Raw genomic sequence first — 25,915 nt, forward strand, 5'->3', positions numbered from 1 at the left:
GCAAGAGCGTTGCTGTCTCATAAAATTAACTTAGTGTTGTGGGTTGACATCTAGAGTTGGTTTTTCTGTTGCTATTTTCAAATGTTGACCGTGCAGTACCTTCAAAGACGTTGTTTTTGCTGATCTTAATTTAGGAATTTTGGAAATTGATGTTAATATTAAATGCTTTACTCGCAGTGTCGTGAGCGAGAACGTAACGTTTATAGCTGATCTCGATTTCTTTACGGTTGTCATCTTAAGCCGTTTAGGAATAAAAGTTGGAAGAGGGTTGCTAAACGATTTTTCAGTTATAAAAAGCTATTTCTGGTGAAAGTACTACGCTTGAAATTGCCTGTTTAAAATTGGTTCAAATGGCTCTGAGCGCTATGGGACTTAACTGCTGAGGTTATCAGTCCCCTAGAACTTAGAACTACTTAAACCTAACTAACCTAAGGACATCAGACACATCCATGCCCGAGGCAGGATTCGAACCTCCGACCGTTGCGGTAGCGCGGTTCCAGACTAGCGCCTAGAACCGCTCGTCCACTCCGGCCGGTGTTTAATATTGATATATGTTTAAAAGTATAAATTTTCTGTGTCAGATGTTTGTCAAGGCTGAACAGAATTCTAATAGAGTGGGACGCTCGTCGAAAAGACAAGACGAGAGTGAATTCAGATCGCACGACCAGTGAGAACAGACTCTTCGGCCAGTATTCCGCGCATTCTCACAGTCGCATTGTTTATTGACTCTCCCGTGTGTATTTCGGGTTGCCATAACGAACATTAGATCGATAAATTATTAGGTATAAGCGACTCGCTGCTGTCGGTATGTTTAAAAACTCAGTTAATTGCTTATCGATCGTCCGTGAATTATGCACACGCTGGACAGTAACTAGACTTGATGAAGTCAGGGTGCGAGTAACTTCTGTTGCTTTACTTTGGAATCGTGTAACTACCGTAATTGTCTTTTGGATTACCATTCTATAGTTCGATTAGCTGCGAAGGAATAAAAAATCTATTTTAAAAGGTATTAAAAGTATATTTGCACTGTGGTTTAAACCTGCTCTGCTAAGTGGTAGGTATGATACCGGAGACCAGGTCACACATAGACGGTGTATTGCTGTCTCTGCCATTCATTAAGAGCTATGCTGTCTGACATAACGGCCAGCTTTTTCTTTCTGTGATAGTGCTATTTACAACTTGCTGCTGTGACTCGCATCACTGGCTCCGATAAGATTAGAGCCCCATAATCAGTATTTCCCCTCAATGTTTGCTTCATTCTTGAAGACTGCGCGCTGTTTGCAGTGATGCGTAGTCAATATTTTAAACTGCTAAACGGCGGAATCGACAGTGTTCCCTATCTCACAGAAAGCATAAAACAAGCTTGATTTTTGTTGCACCATCTTGATGTGTGTAGTAACATGACATAAGGGTAGCGCGAGAAAAAGGGAGGGGGAAACCAAAAAACGTCTGCCCTTGCTTATTCCAGTTGATTTCTTGCTCCTGCGTGGGCGAACAAGAGTGTCTCAAATATATAGTTGAAGTAATTTATTTATTGGTTATTCACTTGACTAGGGCATTATCGATCTTATGGCTACTCCATAAGCCTCATTCAGTTATTTCTATCTAATGCGTTGGATGACTATTAGATCTATTTTTGCTGCGTCACCTTGATTGTTAACTCGTATCGGCTTCTGGGTTCTCCTTTTCTCCACTGGCCAACAACTGTTTCTGCAAACTGTGATATATTAAGTTCTCTCCTCACACACTTACTATACAGCTCAACCTTCCCCCCTTCAGCAGTTTGTACAATTTCGATTACATGTCCTAAATATTTCTTGGTAATTTTTCTTTCAAACGTCAACAGTTCATCGTGTTTCCTCATATTTTTTCGTAAACGTTCACACGTCACATCCATTGATGTTTCCTTAAGAGTACCGGTCATTATTTGAATATAAAGTTTTCCAGTTTCTTCGCAATTTCATTGCGGAGTATTTCCGACAAGTTCAGTTGTTGCGACTTTGGGGACGTGACTTCATCACCTCCAGTGGGATCATGGGAAGTTCACGTTCTGTCACAACTTCACATCCACCACTGGTGTATTTTGTTCTAAGTTAATCTGACGCTCCACGTGTAGTGGAGAAGACCGTCAATAACAAGGAAGGGACAAATTTTCCCTCCAGAACAGGATAGAATGCTGTATGGCTCGAGTACTAAAGGCGATGGCAAGAGCGCGGCGGGCGTAGTCGCGTGCGGTGTTGCCAGGTCGTCGGCGTTCTCACGTCTGGAAGCTTCGTTTAGCTGTTCCTCTGCGTCCATCGCAGTGCATCACACGGAGTACTGCCGAGCTCAGTCTTTTTGTCGGGCCGTTCGCAGCTGTCGAAATTTTGCACATAGAAATGGCATTGTGAGGTATAATCAAATTCTTCTTTAAAACGTCGTAATTGTAATGTAACCAGTCGTCTCTGGTGAACAATGGAAGCAACACGCTGTTCCGATTACCCGTTAAACTGTCGATACTCTTTCCCCGACAGGTTTGGTTTAGGGACACCCAAGTCGCCCAAGTAGCGTCCACTGTACAGTGGATACGGAACATTCGTTATTCGATTTTAGAAAAATACCTTCTGCTGCAGCGTTATCTTGGTTTTCCCCTGTCGATGGCAATCTCTCTTCAGTTCTGGTAGAAACGACCTAACGTCTTGTGTAATGTACGCGCTGCATAACGAATGCGTCCAGACTTTTAAGAGCCGAGTACTAAAACTGTTGCTACGTAGATACAGGAGCCATCATGAAATAAACGAAATCCTCACGGCGACGTAGCACATATGCACTTCATCGTTGAGAATGTTTGCACGAGGAAGTGTTTGTTTCACTGTTGATAGCGAAATGTGTCTGGGTACAAGTGCTGTGAGTGAGTATCCATTACACATTCTGGCTTTCTTCAAACTCAGCGCTTTGCGAATGTGGAATCACAGAGATGACGACCAATTCTTCTTTGGTAATCGAAGACAACAGTTTTCGCCTCTGGTGACGTTAAAATGTTCTGTTCCAACACCTCCACTGACGCTCCAGGCGTCAGGAGACTACAGGATGTACAAGGAACACTTTCGCTTCTTGTGTGCAGAAAAATTAAATAGTAGTATAGACATAGACAATCAGATAAATCTCTGTTAAATCAAGGTGCAACAAATTTGTAAATTTGAATTTGCTTGTTAGTGTACACAATGCAGTGAAGTGCAACTGACTTATGTAAGACTTGTGCAGGAAATACGTTGCAGGAAATACGTTGGCAATATTTGTATCAGTAACGTAAATGTATTTAGCTGTACAGTTATGTAGTGTGTACTTCCCATCACGACTTTATCTCACTATTTTATTCTCAACTTTGTTTTAATTGACGAAATGCAATTACAAATAGTATCTAATTATGAACCTTCATTATAACTAGATATATATCACCATGTACTTAATTGAAAATATTGTATCCAGCTTACGTAAACTAACTAAAAAACTGTAAGAGTTAAATGCTAAAAAACTGTGTGAAGATAGCTGTGTAGGTAGAGATGGAAATGAGCGTTTGACGTCATTGGCCGGGAGGCCCCTTACGGGCAGGTCCGGCTGCCTTGGTGGATGTCTACATTCGACGCCACATTGGGCGAACTGCGCGCCGGATGGGGATGAAATGATGATGAAGACAACACAACACCGAGGCCCTGAGCGGAGAAAATCCCCGACCCACCCGGGAATCGAACCCGGGTCCCTTAGGACGGTAGTCCGTCACGCTGACCATTCAGCTTTCGGGGCGGACTGGGTAAAGATAGAAGCCAATAAGTGAGAACAACTATCAGTCACCGTAGTGCACGGAAGCGAAGTCTCCATTTCTTTGTTTGAACAAACTGAAGATTGAACCGCATTAATACTCGGACATGGACCATCACAATCAGGTAATAGGTTTGCTGCTTATAAGAGTGATCAGTTTTTACGCTCCATTGCCGACAAAGCAAAGGAACAACGGTCACATTGGGGAAGGAAATCGACCCTTTCGATTATGACTGCCCCGGCGCATCTCTGGAAATATTAGTTCCACAACCGCATTTTCTATTCCATTATACTTATTTACATTTCTTTCTTTGCGAGTAGTTTCGCGAGCGGAGGCCCATTCTCAGTTCATGTAATCAGCCAAGTTGTCCAGCTGTAACCCAAAGAAAATTCTCCCTCTAAAATATTGGAGAAGGTTACGGGAAAAAATAGCTCGTGGGATTTGCTTTAAAGCGATGAAAGCTAACACAAAAAAAAAGGTTCAAATGGCTCTGAGCACTATGGGACTTGGTTCAAATGGCTCTGACCACTATGGGACTTAACTTCTAAGGTCATCAGTCCCCTAGATCTTAGAACTACTTAAACCTAACTTAACCTAAGGACATCACACACATCCATGCCCGAGGCAGGATTCGAACCTGCGGCCGTAGCGGTCGCGCGGTTCCAGACTGTAGCGCCTAGAACCGCTCGGCCTCCCCGGCCGGCGAAAGCTAACACAGTAGTCACCCTTCTACCCTGGGCGTATAAAGTTTTTCAGTAGATGCTTCAACGTCTGTTAAATCATACGACGCAAAACCTAAATCTGAATCGCCGTAGTCTGGAACCGCGCGACCGCTACGGTCGCAGGTTCGAATCCTGCCTCGGGCATGGATGTGTGTGATGCCCTTAGGTTAGTTAGGTTTAAGTAGTTCTAGGGGACTGATGACCTCAGATGTTAAGTCCCATAGTGCTCAGAGCCATTTGAACCATTTTGAATCGCCGTACGAGACTTCCAACGGCTGTTTCCTTTGCAGACCATCACGTCAGCTCTTGCTAGCCTCTGTGCACTGCGACCTTTCCTGCCAGCTCGGGTCACGCGCCCTTGTTCTTAACCGCAGTCGTTAAACTTAACTGCGGAGCAATAAAATGCAGTGTGCAGGGTAGCTGCCGCGACCTACCGCACGACACGACAGCGGCCTGAACAACGCGCGCGTGGCAGACCCACTGAGAAGCCACGTATAACTTTACCCCGGAAACTTTCACCTAACAGCGCCGTTGTTCCGATACTCCGGGGTGCTACGGGAGGGCGGCGAGCGAAATGCACCATACTACATTGTCAACACCAAACAGCGGAGTGCCTGGTAGGACTTCATATTTTTAAAAAATATATTGTTTTTCCGCTTGGCCCCTGACGTAGCCGAGCGTTCGCGATGTACATGGTGGCAAGTCGTGTGATACCTCCTAATACCTCATTTTGCCCGGTGTTGCGCAGCAACTCGACAAGTCGTTGGAGGTCTCCTGCAGAAATATTGAGACATGCTGGCTCTATAGCCGTCCACAATTCCGAAAGTGTTGCCGGTCCACGATTTTGTGCACGAACTGAACTCTATTGTGCCCGTCAAGCGGTCAGTTGGATTCATGTCGGGCCATCTGATCGGTCAGATCATTGGCTCGAATTGTCCAGAATATTCTACAAATCAATCGCTAGCAGTCGTGTACGGGTAGTATGGCGCAATCATCAATCAGTGGCTCCAAATGGTATCCGAGTAGTCGAACATAACAATTTTCAATCAATGAGAGGTCCAGTTGGACCAGAGGGAGGTAGCAAAAGGGTATATAGATGTATTAACCAATGCTATTGCTAGATTTGTATCCAATGTTTTTTTTCGTAGGTCGAACAAACCTGACGCACATGTCACAGCAACGCTACACGTTGAGCGAACGTGGCAAAGTAGAACGTGCTGATTAGTTGATGCCAAATCGGGCGAATGAATTTAGAGCAAACGTGCAAAATATGTACATAATTGCTAAAGACTGCTTAAAATTCCTAATATGTAAAATTAGAATCCAATTAAAGCACTTTCTGCGGTTGACATTAGCTAATGTTCCAATCTCGGTAGAAACAGCGGAATCTATCGGCTTAATCCGTCCATCCAGAACAGTGCAAATGAACAATATGAATTAGAAAAGGGAATAGTGAAGAAACTATGTACTACTAAAGAGCTATAGCAACTAGCAGGTTCGACTGTAGAACAAGTTATTATATATATATATATATATATATATATATATATATATATATATATATATATATATATATATATATTGTTCTCCATGTAGTACACGAAACTGACACAGTCCAATCTCTATACCTTCATGGGGATTAACTTTTTTTTTTACGTTTATTACGCAGTTAAAGATCAGTTGCCTTGCGTGTTTGGAAGTAGTTGTACATTAATAGTTTTCTTCTTACTACATGATCTTCATTATTAGACACAGATACTGTTCTTCCGCATACGTGCCCCCCGTATAAATCATCTGTGAGGTTTCATTCGTCAGTACTTACAACTCATCATTCCCCATACGCTACGAAGCGAAAAGTCCACTCACCTAGGCCAACCGCCGAAAACTTACTTAACAAATATATCCGAAAACATGCCCCGTCCATCGAAACGCTGGGAAAACCTCAGAATTCACGTAAATAGTTGATTCAGGAATATTTTCTGTTGTAGGTATTTTTTTCCCAAAATAACTCGTATCTTTCCTAAGCGCTGTATCTGTTGCGCGGCGCCGGCCGTGCTGGCCGTGCGGTTCTAGGCGCTGCAGTCTGGAACCGAGCGACCGCTACGGTCGCAGGTTCGAATCCTGCCTCGGGCATGGATGTGTGTGATGTCCTTAGGTTAGTTCGGTTTAAGTAGTGCTAAGTTCTAGGGGACTGATGACCTCAGATGATAAGTCCCATAGTGCTCAGAGCACATTTCTGTTGCGCGTTGACTGCTAACAAATCGCCAGGTGAGAAGCTAAAAGCGTGCGTATGTTGGTCGAAGCTGCTGACTAGTTTCCGGGAGTGTCGGATAGCTGCGCTGGCATCACGCCAGCGCTGACGTGGTCGCTCGTGCGTGCGTTTACTGTTGTGTGCGTAGGCCTACTGCTGCTGCATGTGTTGGAAGTGCAGGATTTCGGCGCTGTCAATAAAGGTATTGCTCATGTGCAAGCTAAACAGGGAAGCGGCAGATTGCTATATTTGTGAAATAGAAGTGGGGAAAATCCTTCTGGTAAAGAACTTGAGAAGCTATTCAAAATTAACTACTGTATAGAATCGTTTATAACTGTCCAACACCATACCATCACAGAAACAGCCGTTGTCAAGATTTGAAGAGTGAAATACACGTTTATCCGCAGTATGTCGTTGCTGAGATGGGACGTAGCATGGTATCAGCTACTATTTCGACTGTGCACACCCGCGGAAAGCAGCAGTTGGTAACGGTGCAGGTTTGGCCGGGTCCTGCATTAGCATATAGCGACCTTTAGCGGCCGGTTCCCCTGAGGTCGCCCGGACCTGGACCGGTGAGGTTCCCCCTCTCAACGCGCCAGGAAAATCCCCGGCCCTAGCCCCCAACTCCAAGCCAGGTCCAAGTACACCGCACCAGTGCTTCCATCTAACCGACCGCATCCACACTACATCCTTGTTAACTAGATGTGCGTCATAATTGTCGATGACGTTCGATCGCGATTGCTGATGTTCCCGCTACAGAATAGCGAACAGTAACAGTAAAATACTGACAATGAGGCGACAGATGTGGTACGGGTCAGACCATTCTGACGTAGCCTTCACGCCCCTCTCCACCCTCTTGCAGTCAGTACCTCACTATGATGACGTATCGAGGCCGGAGGAGAAGTCCTTCACCATCTTGCTTCATATAAACTGTGCTGTTACATAAAGGTGGAGCGTAACGTCCCCATTTGACGGTAAGATTCGCCGTCAAACAGAGCCGTAATGAGACCCAATTTGACTGCTGTAAGCGCACTATTAGCCTAGGCGAGGTGGTTGGTGGGAATACATTCACTTATAAAAATGGAATAGTGTCGATCAGTATTGTCTTAACTCCTGAGCACTGGCAGCGTTAATGGTAGACAATTCTGCTCAGTGCGTCTTGTACAGAAGCAGAAGCAAAACGCGGAACTATCGTTCACCGAAATTCTGCCTGTGTAATCTAAATAATACTTTTAATCGCCGTGTTACCCCGAGATAACATGTACTGTAGCTGAAGTTAAGCTACTCCGACCATCCTCGTGGCCGAAAGTCTGAGAGTGCGCTTAGAAGATTAAAGGTAGCTCCGTCTTCTAAAATACACCATAACTAAAGGTTGGTTGGTTGGTTGGTTGGTTTGGGGAAGGAGACCAGACAGCGTGGTCATCGGCCTCATCGGATTAGGGAAGGATTGGGAAGGAAGTCGGCCGTGCCCTTTCAGAGGAACCATCCCGGCATTTGCCTGGAGTGATTTAGGGAAATCGCGGAAAACCTAAATCAGGAAGGCCGGACGCGGGATTGAACCGTCGTCCTCCCGAATGCGAGTCCAGTGTCTGACCACTGCGCCACCCCGCTCGGTAACTAAAGGTCCTTGCCATCAGCACCGAAGTGCACACACGTGAACAAAGGTTAAGGAGGGAGTTCTGTCGTTCTATTACGTTACTACACAACTCGTAAACTCACGTAGTGTAGCGGCACTCTATCTGGAGGCAGCTTGTTCGAACCATGGTGCTCGCAGAAATTTTCGTCGCCACTGGTGATGGGAAGACCGATAGAGGCAGTGTTGCGGTTTAAATTGGAAAACCTATCCCTCGTGTCTCGTCCAGCGGAAGGTATGTGACTCTGTTGACGATCCTACTGTCAAATGGAGATTTTTAAAGCCCCGACGACACCCTTTAAGTATTTTAGCACTCTGTGATTCTACATGACGTGTGAGAGGAAGACGATCATAAACAGTTTTTACGAAGATTCCCAACGTCCGATGTAGTTCACAGGTTTACTTAAGTATGTACTTTCAACGTCAGTTACACATTGAATTTAGTGACAGTGGAAGAATTGTCGGCGTCGAAGAAGATGCAAGCTGAACGAACAGCAACAGCCCAAGTTTCCACGCTACCCAGCGAGCTGCCGCAAAGCAGTTTGACGCACGGCAGCTCAGAAATAGCGACGGCTCAGGGGATTTTAGGCTGCGTGGGCGTCAGTGGCTTCCGCCTGGCACGGTTTTGCAGGTGCCTTAGCAGAGCTTAGGTTTCATAATGCCTGGTCGTGTACCCCAGGCACTTACTTGTTGATATTACTGCCAGATCAACCACCGAAATATGCTAACATATGGAATGAATACTGGTGTCGTCAGTAATGTGGCACTGATGTCGTGCACTGTTTCGGGTGTTTCCATAGGATTCAGATTTTTTCTTTCTTTTTTCGTACACCAGTGGGCGTTCGTCCAATCGACGACGAGGCCACCTAGACGACACGAGAAACTCCACATTCAAGGGCTGTAGAAATGCCGGGACATTCCATTGTTAAGCTAACACCACGAGTTGTTGAATGTGATTCCGAGGTAAGCTGTATTTGAGGATGTAATCTGAGGACTTTGCCTCCTTGGCAGAAGACTGCCAAAGCTCTGCTAGCGTTGGCGGGGCATTACGCTACAACGCCTGCTGTCATTGAATCGCAGAGTGTGGACTCTGAACTGATGTGTCGTGTTATTTTCTCTGTGAAACGTTAGATCCGCATGAGCTCTAAAGTATGTCATTCTGTGACGCAGCGGCGTTCGAACAGTTAAGGGCGTGTTTATTATATGTGGAGAAAATTGTCTAAGACTAGGGTGACAAATTGCTGTATTTTGTTTTGTCAGTAATGCGCTGTCGAGATTCGGAGCGGGCGCATCAACTTGTTAGAAAAGTATATAGCTCGCCAAAACACACACCTGTGATAAGACACTTGATCTGAAGATCGCCGATTCGAATTCAGTAACAGCCGAGATGTCTTGTCGCAGGGTGTCATGTATTTCCTGAACTGCAACATTATCACTATTGTGCGCTACAGTCCAGCCGCCGAAGTGGCACCAAAATAGAAAAATTTGTAAACCAGGCAGTGAACCCACGGAAAATGACAACCACTTTTCGCCTTGCCTGCGAAATAATCTGAATATTATTTTTACCACTTCCACTCGAATCTGACGTGTCCGCACGAAAAGACGCATGATCGGCAAGAGTACACGAACCGATGAACTGCCATCTGTAGATCTGAATTTGTAATCTTAACTTCGCTCAGAAAGTTTTCTATTTGCTCGTAGGCTATTGTGCGGAAGCGGGTCTGCTGTTAGATGTGGTGGTGGGACGTGGTTCAGTTTTTTACTGATTTGTAGCCTCCCTCATAATATAACTACTGTCACACTCACCTTCAGTGTGCCACAGGTGGCGAGAATTATACCGAAATACAGTGCAGGCGTATCTATGTGGCCCAAAAAAGTGTTTCACCTGTAAATAAAATTGACTAAGATGTATGTAAAACGTCGCTTCAGCTGCTGTTGAGAAATGTTTTAATTTCCATTATCGTCATGTTAGTAAGTTGAGATACCTAGGATAACACAGAGTGTATTGGTACACATGAAAATGTTCTCAGTAGCATGTTGTTGCATGCCAAACCTAACGATACGAATACTAACATGTATAACAACTATAACAGCACAGTACGAAACACGCCATGAAAAGCTTCCGGGCGTATACTCTACAGAATGATTCCGCATGTCCTTGCGGAGCAGCAGCGCAGGAGTATATTATCCACTCTATACATTGGCACGGAAGGTAAATATTCACATAAAATAAAGGTTTGCATCATCTCAGTTCCGAGAGTTCCGGAAACTGTGCAGAAAATTGGAATAAAGATCAACATAAACATCATTTCGGCCTTTTATTGCTCATGAAATCGACGCATTGCATGTTGTACCACCACACAGCGAGACCTTCAGAGGTGGTGGTCCAGATTGCAGTACACATCGGTACCTATAATACACAGTAGCACGTCCGCTTGCATTGATGCATACCTGTATTCGTCGTGGCATACTGTCCACAAATTCATCATGGCACACAGTTGGTGCAGATGGTTCCACTCCTCAGCGGCCTAGATTTCTCAGAGTGGTTGGTGGATCACGTCGCCCATAGACAGCCATTTTCAATCTATCACAGACATGCTGACCACTCTAGTCGAGTGAGGTCGTCATCCTGAAGGGAGTCATTCACAACGTGTGCACGATGGGGCGCGAATTGTCGTCCATGAAGACGAATGCCTCGCCAATACGCTGCCGATATGGTTGCACTACCTGTCGGAGGATGGCATTCAAGCATCGTAGAGCCATTACGGTGCCTTCCAAGACAACCAGCGGCGCACGTCGGCCCCACATAATGCCACCCGAAACTAGCAGGGAACCTCCACGTAGCTGCACTCGCCGGACAGTGTGTCTAAGGCGTTCAGCCTGACCGGGTTGCCTCCAAACACGTCTTCTACTATTTTTTGGTTGAAGGCATCTGCGACACTCATAAGTGAAGAGACCATGATGCCAGCCCTGAGCGATCCATTCGAAATGTTGTTGGGCCCATCTATACCGCGCTGGTTGCAAAGATGGATCTCGCCATGGACGTCGGGAGTGAAGCTGTGCATCACACAGACTATTGCGCATAGTTTGAGTCGCAACACGACGTCCTGTGGCTGTACGAAAAGCATTATTCAATATGGTGGAGTTGCTGTGAGGGTTCCACCGAGCAGCCATAATCCGTAAGTAGCGGTCACCCACTGCAGTAGTAGCCCGTGGGCGGCCTGAGCGATGCATGTCATCGACAGTTCCTGTCTCTCTGTATCTCCTTTATGTCCAACAATATCGCGTTGGTTCACTCCTAGATAACCTGGACACTTCCCTTGTTGAGAGTCCTTCCTGGCACAAACTAACAATCGCGATCGAACCGCGGTATTGACCGTCTAGGCTAGGTTAAACTAGAGACAACACGAGCCGTGTAACTCCTTGCCGACTGGAACTGATCGGCTGTCGGACCCCCTCCGTCTAATGGCGCTGCTCTTGCATGGTTGTTTACATCTTCGGGCGGGTTTAGTGACGTTTCTGAATAGTCAAAGGGACTGTGTCTCTGATACAATATCCACAGTCGACGTCGATCTTCAGGAGTTCTGGGAACTGGGACGATGCACACTTTTTTTGTGTGTATTTTCTGGTATGTGGGTACGGCTTCATTCCATTACCCTCGTTTTGCTTTTGTTGATTTTCATCTCATATCCTCCTTTCAAGACACTGTCCATTTCCGTTCAGAGACAGCAAAGGACTTGGAAGAGTAGTTGAACGGAATGGATAGTGTCTTGAAAGGAGGATATAAGATGAACATCAACAAAAGCAATACGAGGATAATGGAATGTAGTCGAATTAAGTCGGGTGATGCTGAGGGAATTAGATTAGGAAATGAGACACTTAAAGTAGTAAAGGAGCTTTGCTATTGGGGAGCAAAATAACTGATGATGGTCGAAGTAGAGAGGATATAAATTGTAGACTGGCAGTGGCAAGGAAAGCGTTTCTGAAGAAATGAAATTTGTTAACATCGAGTATAGATTTAAGTGTCAGGAAGTCGTTTCTGAAAGTATTTATATGGAGTGTATGGAAGTGAAACATGGACAATAAATAGTTTGGACAAGAAGAGAATAGAAGCTTTCGAAATATGGTGCTACAGATGAATGCTGAAGATTAGATGGGTAGATCACATAACTAATTAGGAGGTATTGAATAGAATTGGAGAGAAGAGGAGTTTGCGGCACAAGTTGACAAGAAGAAGGGATCGGTTGGTAGGACATGTTCTGAGGCATCAAGGGATCACAAATTTAGCATTGAAGGGCAGTGTGGAGGGTAAAAATCGTAGAGGGAGGCCAAGAGATGAATACACTAAGCAGATTCAGAAGGATGTAGGTTGCAGTAGGTACTGGGAGATGAAGAAGCTTGCACAGGATAGAGTAGCATGGAGAGCTGCATCAAACCAGTCTCAGGACAGAAGACAACAACAACAACAACGGGTACGGCTTGTGACGTCACCGCGACGCCTGCACAGCAGCCCAGCGGTTGCGGGCGCTCAGTGCATCCGTTTTGCTACCGGACAACTGTATTGCGACATGGTTCTAAATGCAAGGTATTGTATCACACCCGCATTCCGGCAGAGATATCAATGTCATCTGTGCAAACGACCAGATTTGTTATTTGCATTAGCGGTTGGGTTGGTGGTTGTGTGCGTGGGGACGTCTTACGTAGGCGAGGGGGAGGCGGTGAACTTTGCCCCGTCAGATAAGACGAGCCTGCACGACGCGTTGCGCAAGAGCACGTAGGCGCGACGTGTCCGCGATAGCAGTCGGCAGCGGCAGCGGTGCTGGCCCAGCCGTATTATTAGCCCTCCACGACCTTGCCCGGGGTCACGGCTTGTGACGTCACCGTGGCCACCTGCACAGCGTTCTAGCGGCCGGGAGCGCTCACGTGCATCCGTTGTACTAACCGATACGTGTATTCAGATGTGGTTTTAAATAATGCGCGATATTTACCCTGCACCTCAGCTAATCTGATTATTGACAGATAAAAAGTGAAAATTACTGAAATATGACAGTAGCCTTATTCATTTAACGCTTTCCTCGGGCAGTGCCTCCAACATACCATACGTACCTTCGTATCAAGCGTTTACGGAGGTAGAAATTGCATTTTAAATTGACCAAGGCATAAGAGTTAATCGAATCACACTACTAACTCTTCAGTAGCGGTATCTGTTACTTAAAATTACGTGTCATTTTCAGAACCAGGGCGTCTACGGCGTGACTAAGTACATAAGTTTGTTAGCGTAATGTTGGTCGTGACCGGAACAAAATACCAGCAATCAGGGGTATAATATTAATTAGTGAAATGTTGTGTTATTTCAGTATACAAAAATAAGAAGAAAAAAAGAGAATTACATTTCCGTGTATGTTGGGAATGTATCATATATGCAGGCCTAGAGCGTGATAATCTAGCAAACACCGTCCCCAACCCCCACAAAAAAAAAACGAAAAAAACTCAGATATATGTTGGCTGTGCCGAGATCGTCTGTAGCGTAGTCTGTGGTCAGTGTAAGGTTCGAAGTTAAAAATTTGATTAGGAGGGTAATTGTCGAAGTCAACAATGGCAATGTGAAGTAAAGTTAATGGCAATAGATTCAAGTGTAGTGTAGCCTGTTGTGTAATTACAGTCTGTTTGATGCACTTGAAACTAAAACTATTAGGCATGTTCAAAAAGTTCTGTATTACACAATGGACAAGTTTCTAACAAAATAAGCTATGTACGTAAAACACAGTGTGTGAGGTATGACTGCTGTGTTACTTTCGCCAGTCAGTCGATCCATTTTAACATCTTGGGCATTGTGCAGATAAGAAAACTGTTGATTATTGCAGCTGAAGTGGCTAGTCTGGTGTTAAATAAAAAGGAAATTGTACCGAACTTCCCTCATGGTGGCTGTGGGTAAAAGGGATGGGGGATTCAGAGAATATGCCAGAATTCTTCTTGGAGTGCATCTGTAGTAGCTGTCAACCCCCTCATTATTTAGAGACAGAATATGTGGATTTTGTTTCAGCTTCTGTTACAAAACATTTCAGTACCTCTGTGACTTTTCACATGATGCACTGTAACGGCTGATTAAATTTTCACTATTGTCTTTTGACACATCCACATTACTGGAATAAAATTAGTCATGTACAGTTAAATTGTTCGACATAGCCTTCATCACCATAGCATTCAGGTAGTTCGCAAGAGGAGACAGGGGAAGTTTGCATGCACCAATTGTGAAAACTGTTTCAGTAATGGACAGCTTTTATCTGTCTGTCTTTCACACACACACACACACACACACACACACACACACACACACACACACAAACACACACTTTAAATTTAATAACATAATGAAAAGTATATATAAGATTCTTGTGCCGTGCTGGAAGTAAACAAAATAGTTTGCAATCTTTCAGTTATTGATGTAACCTGAAAATAGCAGAGAAGTATCTGTACACATCCTGCTTCTGGCCCAAACCAAATAAACCTGTTGGAAGCGAATTGAGAGTGCTAAATTTTAAACCCTCAAACATTTAGTTTTTAGTTATTACTTTGGTATGATAAGATGTTATCAAACAATGTTTATGCCTTCAGCAGCTGTTTCCTCAGTGATTCATTTGTGACAGTGTTTTATGACAAAGTAGTGTTTGTGCTGTTGCAGGATACCCAGGTGTGGCGATGAGCGTGAGTGCAGGTGGAGCGGGCTCTCCGCTGGGTCCACGCACCAATACTCCTCCAGAGTCTGCAGCTGCCACGGCGGCCAGTGGTGCTGGAGCCGCTGCCCCTGGACAGTCCCCGATGGCTGCTCTCATGTCAGTGGCAGACAACTTGCCACCCGGATCTCCGCGCTCTGCAGGAGGCAGCCCTCCGGGGCCACCACGCTCTGCTTCCAGGGGTTCCCAGCATTCTCCCAACTCCTCGGGTAAGTTGTCATTTTTTTCTTTGTAACATATGTACAACCTATACCACTGAGACAATGTCCTCATTTTTACTATTGAACTTCAGAGAGAATTGGTGATAAAACTGTCAGAGTTGTTAAGCCGTGTCAAATTCCTCTTGAAACTTCTTTGCTACTCGATGTCTCGATCCCTGTGCTGTTTAGAGTTCCACTGGCCAATCCTTGTGTGGTAATACTTTAATTGATCGCAGTTCTGAATATTGTGTTGCGCTTCACTTAAGTTTTTGTTCAGTTGTGCTGCTTTTCATTATTTTTATATGGGTTATTGTCCATATGTCAACAGTTTCCACAATATTCCAATGTAGTGTCTTGCTGGTCAGTGTCACCAAGCTGCCTACCATTTTAAATGTTAACTTTGACTACATTTATTACTCACCCTGGCAATAAAGTTACTACGCATACATTATTCTTACTGTCAGTCTTACCTCCACTCTGGTGGCACGTTACTCGCCTGTCAGATGCTCTGGCAGTTCTACGTTCAGCCTCGCGTCTTAAACCACCGAGCTGCGACACTACTTATACGGTGGCAATCTGAAGAGTAAACTTCCGAGCTCTACTAGTGACACTTCATTCTCGTTAGTTCTGTCGACTTTAAAGTGTGGCCACAACCGACACGACACTTACATACACGAAAGAAACGATCGTAACCTAGTAGCATCGATAGGTCCAGTCTGTGGGATATCGAAAACTTAATTCATTTTTCCACAAGAGGCCAGTCGTCGCTCCATCCCGTCCCACCCCTCTATAGGTTCGAGAAGGAAGATAAGTTCTCTCTCTCGTGTGCACGCATCGGGAGGTACATTTAAGATTGAGTTTTGGAAGTATATAGCTGCCTTCACCTAGTTTCGATTTTTCTTGTAAAATAGGCCCTCCAACGGATGTCTCAGGTTCCACGGGGAGTCGCCGTAGCTCTGGCAGCCGGACGGTGAGCTCGACCACAGTGACCACGTCCAGCGAAGCGGACGGTGCGGGTGCCGGCACGGCTAGTGGCGGAGCCGCTACAGGGCACGACGGAAATTCCGCCGCGGCCTCGGGACCCGGGCAGACGCCGGCGGGGACCGGCGGCAGTGCGGCGGGGACCGGCGGCAGCTCTGCCACGACACTGAAGTGTACGCTGTGTCAGGAGAGGCTGGAAGACACGCACTTCGTGCAGTGTCCTTCTGTTCCACAGCACAAGTTCTGTTTCCCGTGCAGCAGAGAGTCCATCAAGAGGCAGGGTGCGGGTGCTGAGGTAAGTGCTAGTACTTCCCAGCAGTGCCCATTTATATGTACATGGAACAGCTTATTGCTTGTATTTATATGCTCGGACCTTGCTGTAGCTTGGCTTAACATATTTAATATTATGACCCTTTAGGCTTGCCCAGTGGATGTATTCAGTGTTTCCTGGGTCTGCTGCCAGATCAAGTTTTGTAAATCCTCACAATATTTCATCAAAGCAGCTCTGAGGCATTCTCAGGTGGTGACTGCCGGTTACTGCTAGTAAGTAACAACTCACTCTTGCTACCGAACCGGCAATATGCGGCAGCCGCCACCTGGTGGTGTCGAGCGGGTGCTTTGGTGAACTGTTGTGGGATTTAGAAAGCGAGATTCGTCAACAGACCTGAGAGATGTGTATTGAATTGTTATTGTATGGCTTCAAAGACACTGACTTTCAATGAATGTGATAATTTTTTGCGTATTTCTGTTGAAAGTGCACTTATTACTTGCAGTTTTGCAATTTCAAAAGTTTGTTTACAGCATACATATAATACTGTTGAAAACTTTCACAATATTACAAGTAAAATTTGATTTCATTTGTACTGAACATGGTATCCCACAGCCAACTGAAACAGTAAAATTGACAAAATTCAGATGTCAGATATTTTTCTTTCAATGATGGTATACGGTTCTGCTCTCACGAAATGGGATCCACCCAATTTGCTATGCCACATAAATACAGTTTCCCAATATTTCAATCACAGCTTAACAGACATGCGATATTTATCACATTAGAAAATTTTGGGAAGGGGTGTGAACATTCAGTTCATCAAACTGACGTTTTATGCCTCACTCTATTCTTTATTTCTCTCGTTATTTCTTGTACTTTCTTGTGATAAGAGTTAAGTCGAAGGCTTTGATCAGTTATGTGAGAAACTTTTGACAAACCCTGTAAACAATGGGGCAACTGTAGTTTATGATTAGTTGTGATTTTTCCCCCTACAGATAGCTAAGCCACAGCTCAGTCTGGCACACAGCCAGGTTTTGTTTTAGTTTCATGTTCATTGGTTTTGCCAAATCACAGCAAAACTGTTAATATATGCACCAAAATGTTATGTCCCCTTTCTTGTGCTGTTATTTAATCTCGGATATGTAACAACTGGAGAAGCCACATTGACTGTCTCAGTAAAGGCTTCATTAAAATTAAAGGAAGGAGACTTGTTAGGATTGTGTTTGCAATGACATACTGCTTAGTTCTTGATTGTAGACTTCTGAGGTGACACAATGTCAAAATTGCCTTCACACAACAGAACAAACCATGAAAGAACAAAAAACCATAACTTCAATATTAGTAATGTATAACATTTTGGCCAATGAAAATTGTTTGTGGTGCACGGCCCTGTGTGTATGTATGTATGTATTCCTTCTCTGTGCAAGAATGAAATTCGGACTACGAAAAGTGACTGTCACTCGTCTATCTGTGCTATGCACCCTTCCTCACACACTTCCTTGGGTGCACTATAAAACAATTAGCTGCCCATTATAACAACTTTTTCATACTAGTAACAACATACGTTACATACTGGTACATTAGAATAAAATATGGTGATATATCCATAACTGATATCAGTTGATGCGACACATGTCCGAATGGAAAGACCTCTTAAAATTCACTTAATTGGCATGTGTGTTCACAGGTATACTGCCCGAGTGGTGAAAAGTGCCCACTGGCTAACTCGAATGTGCCGTGGGCATTCATGCAAGGAGAGATTGCTACAATCCTGGGCGAGGAGTTCAAGACGAAGAAGGAGACCTAGGGGTACGTCCAGATGCAGAGGGTCAGAACGAGTCGTCGCTAGTCGTTAGCCTCGGCAGGGGCACGAAGGGGGGGCGGCAGCGCCTGTGCCTGCGGAGAACACCCCCGCTGCCTTCTTACTGCGGCTGGCCGGAAGGGGCCTGAGGAGAGCCCTCCCTTGTCTTTTTGGTCTAACGCTGCGGCCCCCCTTCCCTGAGAGAGTGGAGGGGGTACACCTCTATTGTTTGTCTGGTCACTGGAGAAATAATGGGCTGTCACAGAATGGCAGTGTGTCATACTTAACCCCGAAGCTGAGACCTTTTCTAAAAGCAACAAACAAGTAAATCTGCTGATGGAAACAATGTTGGTGATATATTCTCTGAGACCGTTTGTCAAACTGTCTTGCCATTTAGCTGTTCTCAGTGACCATTTTGTGTATATAGAATAACCTTCCACGGTGCGGAAGGGTGTATTTGGAGTCTTCTTGGGAAGGTATTAAGAATTTTCCTGAAATTGTACTGCTGTTCAGAAGTTTTGATAGCAGTTTTTGATTTAATTTGCACGGTGAGAATTACGTCCTCTGAGACTTTTGTCAGAATTGTTTTTAGTCGGACTGACTGTATTAGCAGCGCTTGTATCTAGTAGGGACAACAAACAAATATTATGTATATAGTATAAAAATCAGTCATTAATAAACATATTAATATTCATAATAATAAGAATAACAACTGATACCTTTTTCTGAATGTAAATACGCAGTTTACAGTGCTTTGTGTATTACACATTACACTTAATGTGATGTATTTATGCGAGGGACATGCCACGGATTCATTGCTCGTGCAGTACCAAGTAGAGGGGACTGTTTTACCCCTCGCAGAATCTGTTCCACTTTTATTGATCTTTATATTGAGCTGCGTAATTGTGCTAGCCGCATTACGGAGTTTTTCTGTGCACAAAAGTACACATCATGGGGAGTCGTTACAGTGTATATAAATATATCATTTATTGTAAATAAATGAACTGTACATAGTATATATTAATTTCCCTTTATATAGTGTTGCATTGAACTGTTGTAGACTTTTTTAAAATTAAGGCTAACTTGTAGATCTTACACAGTTAAATTTTAACTGTAACATTTCATGAAAAAGGACTGGAAAGTTTGTTTTTTCCCGAAATGATTCCTAGGTACAAACAGTGATAAACTCTTTTTGACTCTTAGTTTTTAGCACTAAGCTACTTACTAAGTTTAGGAGTGATTTTTTAACTTGTTTACAAATTAGGTGTGTATTCATCTTTTTGTACACAAACTAATATGTGCTGGACAAATGTATTAGTTCAGCTACTCTTTTGGATTTGAAGGACTGAAATAAAGAGTGACAGTGTTCAAAACAGGGTTGCACAATATTTTTGTGGTTTTTTTTGTGTGTGGATGTTGTAGCATTTGAGAGTAATTTTGTTGAATTGACTGTGGTTGAATGCATGTGTGTCAAGCCTTGTTTTATTGTCTGATCTTCGTGAAGTCTCAGCTACATACCTTGTTTTACTTTTGTCGATTGTGTATCATATGTGGATTGTGATGTGCTGTTGATGTTCATTTGACATGTGAGGCTGCCCATTTCGAATGATTTTTATATTATGTTATGTCTCCATTTATGGCTTCAGTACTCTTGTCTCTTCACCGCTTGCAGGCCTGTTATTGTGATGATCATGTTACCTATAGAATCAGAATAACTCTACTGCTGTTAATAAAAGAATGTTCTAAAATATTTACATATAGGAAAGGATGGCAATTTTATACAGTTCTGATAATGGCTGCAGATAATTAATTTTATAGATGAGTTTTCAAATGCTTTTAAAATTGTCTTCAGTGATGTATGTGTATGAATGGATAAGAAACTCCTGTTTTCTGTTGTTACTAATATGTGCTGCACATTTTATGTGGAGAGGTTCAGTTTTTTACATAATACATATTATCACGTTGTTTTGTTTTGTATAACCTTTTCACAATAAAAAATAGTCATTGCCAGACTGTACAGTGAAGTACTGTAGACTAAAAGTAATTATCACATGCAAAATGTAGGTATCTTTCACACCAGACTTAAATAGCCAGTCTACATCAATATGTTTCAAATGTTGAAATAAAGAGATTAGTTGTTTGAGGCAATTCCACAATCTTTGGTTGGTCAAATGAGCCAGTTGATGAAGGGAATAGATCCTGAGGTTATCTCGAGTTCTACAGCTGTGTTAGCCCAATATTCTCTTTCTTTGCTGCAGTACAGTGGACCAGAAGCATCAGAAAATGAGTCTGGCAGCTTAATAGAATTTTTTGCTGTTTGATCGCAGGCAGTCACTGACTGCTTATATGATAAGTTTTCTCACAATATGGCAGACCATTGCTGCCACATTATCAGGAGTATTTTGCTTTTTTTTCTGCAGCAATGATTTGTTTTGTTTTTAACTTCCTGTAGCTTTTGCAGTCATCAGCCACCCTTTATTGTGTAGTAGATAACCTTCTTACCCTAGTCAATGCCTGGACTGCAATGTCCTATAAAGGAACTCCAAAACTCGCTGGTGTGTTTTAACAATTAATCAGAATTTGATTAAAACCCTTGTGTAGTAAGACAAATTTTATTAGCAAAACTTAGTACTAATAGTGTCTCTAATGAAAGGTAGTTTTGCAGCAAAACTATCTCTATTGTATAACAAGTAACTTTGTAAAAAGGTAAAGTTTTTTTTGGTCAGTGATAGCTCAGATGGACTATTTTTAATTATAATTGTTACTGAAATGATGAATTAACTTAGATGTTCCTTTTTGCCTTGTACAAATAAATATGTTTGCTGTAATACAGCTTGAGTTGAAGTATATAAATGGTGTGATAAATATGACTTCTAGCTTCTAAAGCATAGCCATCTAATTCACTAACAGCTTGTGAAAAACAAAAACAAACAAACACACACACACACACACACACACACACACACACACACACACACACACACACACACAAAAAATTTATCCTTTCATTCGCTTTTTTGGAAACTTGTGGTAATCACACATTGTTACGCTGGGTCAATCAGCCTCCATAGCTGAGCAGTTACGTTGGGTCATTCTGCAATGCAGAGGGCCTGGGTTCAGGTTCCAGTTCTGACAGGGATGGTTTCCAGGATGGGAGAACTGGAATGAGAGCACTCAGCCACGTGAAGCCAGCTGAGGTGCCGTTTGATAGAAAAGTAGTGGCTCAGGAAGTTGACAATGGCGAGGAGAGTGGTGTGCTTACCATAGGACCCTCCATACTGCATTTAAATGATGCCACAGCCAGAGGATGACATGTTAGCCTGTTCACGTGGCGGAATCTTCAGGCCCTGTAGTTCTTTTTTGGGCTGGGTTGACAATTCCATTTTTCTGCACGCAATGTTGATCTGTTTGAAATCAAGACAGCAATAACCATCTTTTGTGGGTTTTGAAAAATGGTAGTGAAAAATGTGATTTGGCTCTGGCAGACTTGTGCGAACTACACCTTCTAAAAGATCACACACACACACACACACACACACACACACACACACACAGTAGCAGTAGAGGATTAACTTTAGAAATATATTCTGCTGCATGAATTTTGGAACCAATTAGAAACAGCGCTCACTGTTCTATTCACTCTGTGGACAGTGATCATTGCAAGCAGTAAATGATTTAGTAGTCCTTCCATCACTATAATGGTACACACTACAGTTGACTGACACAATGACTGAAGTCCAAGAAATTGTTTCAGTGCTGTTAAATGATGTTATTACAGTACGTGCAGCATGAATTGCTACGAATAATTTATAATTCTAAATTTGTTTCTGAACTGGGTTAGGAATCTGTGTGAGAGTTCTGTACTCTACTTCAAATGACCTAGAAGCTATTTAGCAGAAGGAGACAGTGGAAGGAGAAGTGATTTGCATTGAAACCTTATCATCAGGAGACTAACTTGGAAATTGATTGTGCCAAATTGCAGGAGAGAGTAAGACACTAGTGTGTAGTCACAGTATGGCATATTACTGTGCTGAAAGTGAAAAAAAGACAATGAACTACTGTTTAGGTGGTGGTGTTATGCAGCACTTTCCTAAAAAAAATTATGAAAGAAGTGTAGTCTAAAGAAATTGTGGTATCCTCCTTCCTTCGTAACTTTAACACTCCGGTGTTCAATTTCGATCCTACACATCTGGTTCCTTTTGTTGCCCTGTGCCTTTGGGGTTAGTGGCATTCAAAATCATGAAATCCCTCATTTTTGCCTGCAGGTACTAAGTTTCCTTTCTACTTGGATATCCTATTACATTAGCCACTTCTGTGCCAGGATGGCATTGGAATAGCTCCCCCCTCCCCAATTTCACGAAAGTGTGACACTGAAGTGAAGCTCATATGTCCTGAGCTTATTAGATTGTGCTGAAGAGTGGTTGAAATGTGCATGCAGTGGAAGTAAGGTTATTACTTCCATGCCAGAAACTCATTTTCTGATACCAGTAGCATAGATGGCGGGCAGAATTGTTGCAGGTGGTCAGTCGGGGCATTGCTTGCTGTACTGCTTCTCTGGAACCTGTGTATCACATCTACTTTGTCTTTAGTTATTAAACTTCTGCTGGCCATACTGCATAGTAAAAAAAGTACTGAACACAGTAGCTGAGGTTTCCTGGTGGGGCACTGGTAGTATTACTTATTTGAAAGCAAATGAGATTCTCTAAGGTTTGAAGATACAAGTTATTCGTAGGCCAGTTTCATAAGAGTAGGCTATGTACATAAAATTCATTGTCATATGTGGTAGACTCAGCTGTGATGAACCTGAAACACCATTTGAGAGACAGGATCTGCAAGCCTGTTTCTCGGTCTGAATGTGCTGATTTTTATCTTAGACAATCTGTTTGCTTTAGAAGGCTGCATTAGGGAATAATGTCTAAAATGTAATATTAGTACAGTACTGTAGAGAAGTTGTGTACACATGAAGCCTGTGTTTATTGTTTTTTGAAGCTTGTAACCATACTTGACATGCTGCAGAAGAAATTATATGCTCATGAAATAAAATATTTTTTGGTGTTTACAATAATGATTTGCATTATTTGTGTTTCCCCATCCATTTCGGGTGTGTGTTAATCTCGAAGCAATTTTACTTCTGGATTATTCGACAAAGAAAGATGGTGATAAAAAATCTTGTATGCTAAAGTCACCAACTGCTGTGAGGCTTGATTTATTTTTCCCTTATATATAAATGACCACCCTTCCTTTATTCCTACTGTACCTTTGTGTGAGTGTGTGTGTGGGTGTTTGGGGGCGGGGCTCCTACTGTACCTTTGTGTGAGTGTGTGTGGGTATTTGGGGGGGGGGGGGTTACAATGTTAACATTTCCCAGAAAATATTTTTGGGTGCTATTGTATTGCTTGGTCATCTTAACTGTTAAGAGCAGTTGCAGTTCTATTAATACAGAGCTTATTTCCATGTGGATAACGTTCGTAATTGTTTTCCTTTTGTCTTTCTATTAAAGGTTTGCTGCAGGTGAAAATTGGCCTGCACTAATTTGACTACATTAGTAAAAAGGACTGATACCAGTCTTTCAGTGCTAAATCATTAGTGTATGTATTGGACTCACTGTTATAGAACTTCAGTATACATGAAACCGTGCAGTATTCTAATATGTATGGAGACAAAAATTGAATAGCAAAGACAACCAGACTGTCAGCTATGGCAGAGGTTTTCCTCAGCTTTGATAACAGATTCTAGTGTGTTGAGAATTGACCAGTTCGTTATACACTGAAGCTTTACAATGCACAATGTTATTTTAAAGTAGACTTGAGATTGCTGTTTTTGAAGCATTTTTGCAACTTTTTTGTACTCTGTTTAAGAATTCTGTGGCTTACAAATTACAGGTACCATTATAACTTCGTATGATGTTTTCTCTTTGCTACAAATTGACGGCTTTAAGCTATTATTATTTTTTTTAACTGATACACAGATGTTATTTTTATGGTGGTAAACAGAATTTGTTTGGTCGTGCTGATTATTTTGGAGGTGTGCTGATCAGTACGCCCTTTCTTTTCCCTTAGCTTTTCCTGTAACCACATGGGGTTGGCACATTATTTTTTGGGCTTAGTACCGTATTTACTCGAATCTAAGCCGCACTTTTTTTCCGGTTTTTGTAATCCAAAAAACCGCCTGCGGCTTAGAATCGAGTGCAAAGTAAGCGTAAGTTCTGAAAAAATGTTGGTAGGTGCTGCCACAACTAACTTCTGCCATCGAATATATGTAGCGCTACAACAGACATGTTTTGCAGGCACAAAGATAAATACTGGCGCCAAAACCTCTTCGTCAGTAAATAAATTAAAAAAAAAAAAAAGGTGGAAAACGAGCTTTTTTCTCCACCCCAAGTTTCGATAACTGCACTTTCATACATTATCCAACGAAGTAAATAGAAATTTCGTATTGTTCATCTTCTAGCAGCATTTCAATGTACTACGAAAATCCGACTGCAAGACTGTTTGGGATGTTTGTCAATATGGGAAACTTTACGTCCTGAATTTTTTCCTACCTGTGAGAAGAGATGGTTGCTACTAGGAACTTTTATGAATTGTGAATCACATGCAGTATTCTCTTCACCATAGGAATAATATGAATATAAACATTTTGCCATGTATTATTTCGTGTTTGCTGCTGTCTCATTTAAATCCTGTCTGCCTAATAAACTACAAAACTAGAGCGAGAGCACAGCAAACACGGAAGAATACACAAATCATGTCATGTTCATATTCGTATTATTCTTATGCCTAATAGTGATACAGTCAGAAATGAAGCACGGCAATTGACTAGATTTTTAAATCTAAGATGACTAATTTCTGTGCAGAATATAATGTACTAAAGAGGCATCTGCAAACATTTTCAAACGGAGAAAAATGTTCGCTAAACTCTCGTTCAGAACATCTTCCATCATATGCAGTCTATTATTTGGTTCTTGTAGATCATTATCAAAGAAAGCAGCAGTGTAAGTAACCACGCACAAGAGCAAGCCAAGCCGCGAGCGGCTACAGGCCTTAAACACATTATCTTTTTTTTTTCCCCCGTTGCATCTGTTCGGAGCGGATGTTGTCAGACATCCGTTTTAAGTTCGTTGTTGATCTATTAACTCAGTTTTTTTATTACAGAGGGAAGCTATCCCTCTGACCGAACACGCTGAGCTACCATGCCGGCAAAATTCTTCACTTCAGGTGAGATTTGAACTCACGACCTTCCAAGCAACAATCCAGTATCGTAACCACTACGCTACGGCGACTGCGTTATCAGAATGCGACAAACAATGCATGACACAGTACAGTAATGCATTTTCAGCTTAGAGTGACGTAAACACATAACGGCACTTATCAGATCAAAGAAAAGTAAGCAATCAATTCAAACCAGACGAAGCACGTGAAAAAGGAAGGGTACCCGTATAAATACGGACGGAGCGCCTGACACATAGCAATGGCTACCTGGTAAAGCTTAACTGCTAAGCTTACGACTCGAACCAAAGTATTGTA

General features: G+C 42.9%; 1 protein-coding gene across 1 annotated transcript in view; it reads left to right on the plus strand.

Annotated features, from left to right (window-relative positions):
* The window catches only part of LOC124717219 (interferon regulatory factor 2-binding protein 1), an 80,277-nt gene extending 56,820 nt beyond the window's left edge, over positions 1–23,457 (plus strand). The window contains exons 2-4 of the mRNA XM_047244007.1: positions 15,088–15,348; positions 16,251–16,615; positions 18,279–23,457. Of these exons, the coding sequence (XP_047099963.1) occupies positions 15,088–15,348; positions 16,251–16,615; positions 18,279–18,398 (746 nt within the window). The 3' untranslated portion in view covers positions 18,399–23,457. The remainder of the gene's footprint in view (positions 1–15,087; positions 15,349–16,250; positions 16,616–18,278) is intronic.
* The last annotated feature ends 2,458 nt before the right edge of the window (positions 23,458–25,915 follow it).

This window comes from Schistocerca piceifrons, chromosome 9, assembly GCF_021461385.2.
Source record: "Schistocerca piceifrons isolate TAMUIC-IGC-003096 chromosome 9, iqSchPice1.1, whole genome shotgun sequence".
NCBI lineage: Eukaryota > Metazoa > Arthropoda > Insecta > Orthoptera > Acrididae > Schistocerca > Schistocerca piceifrons.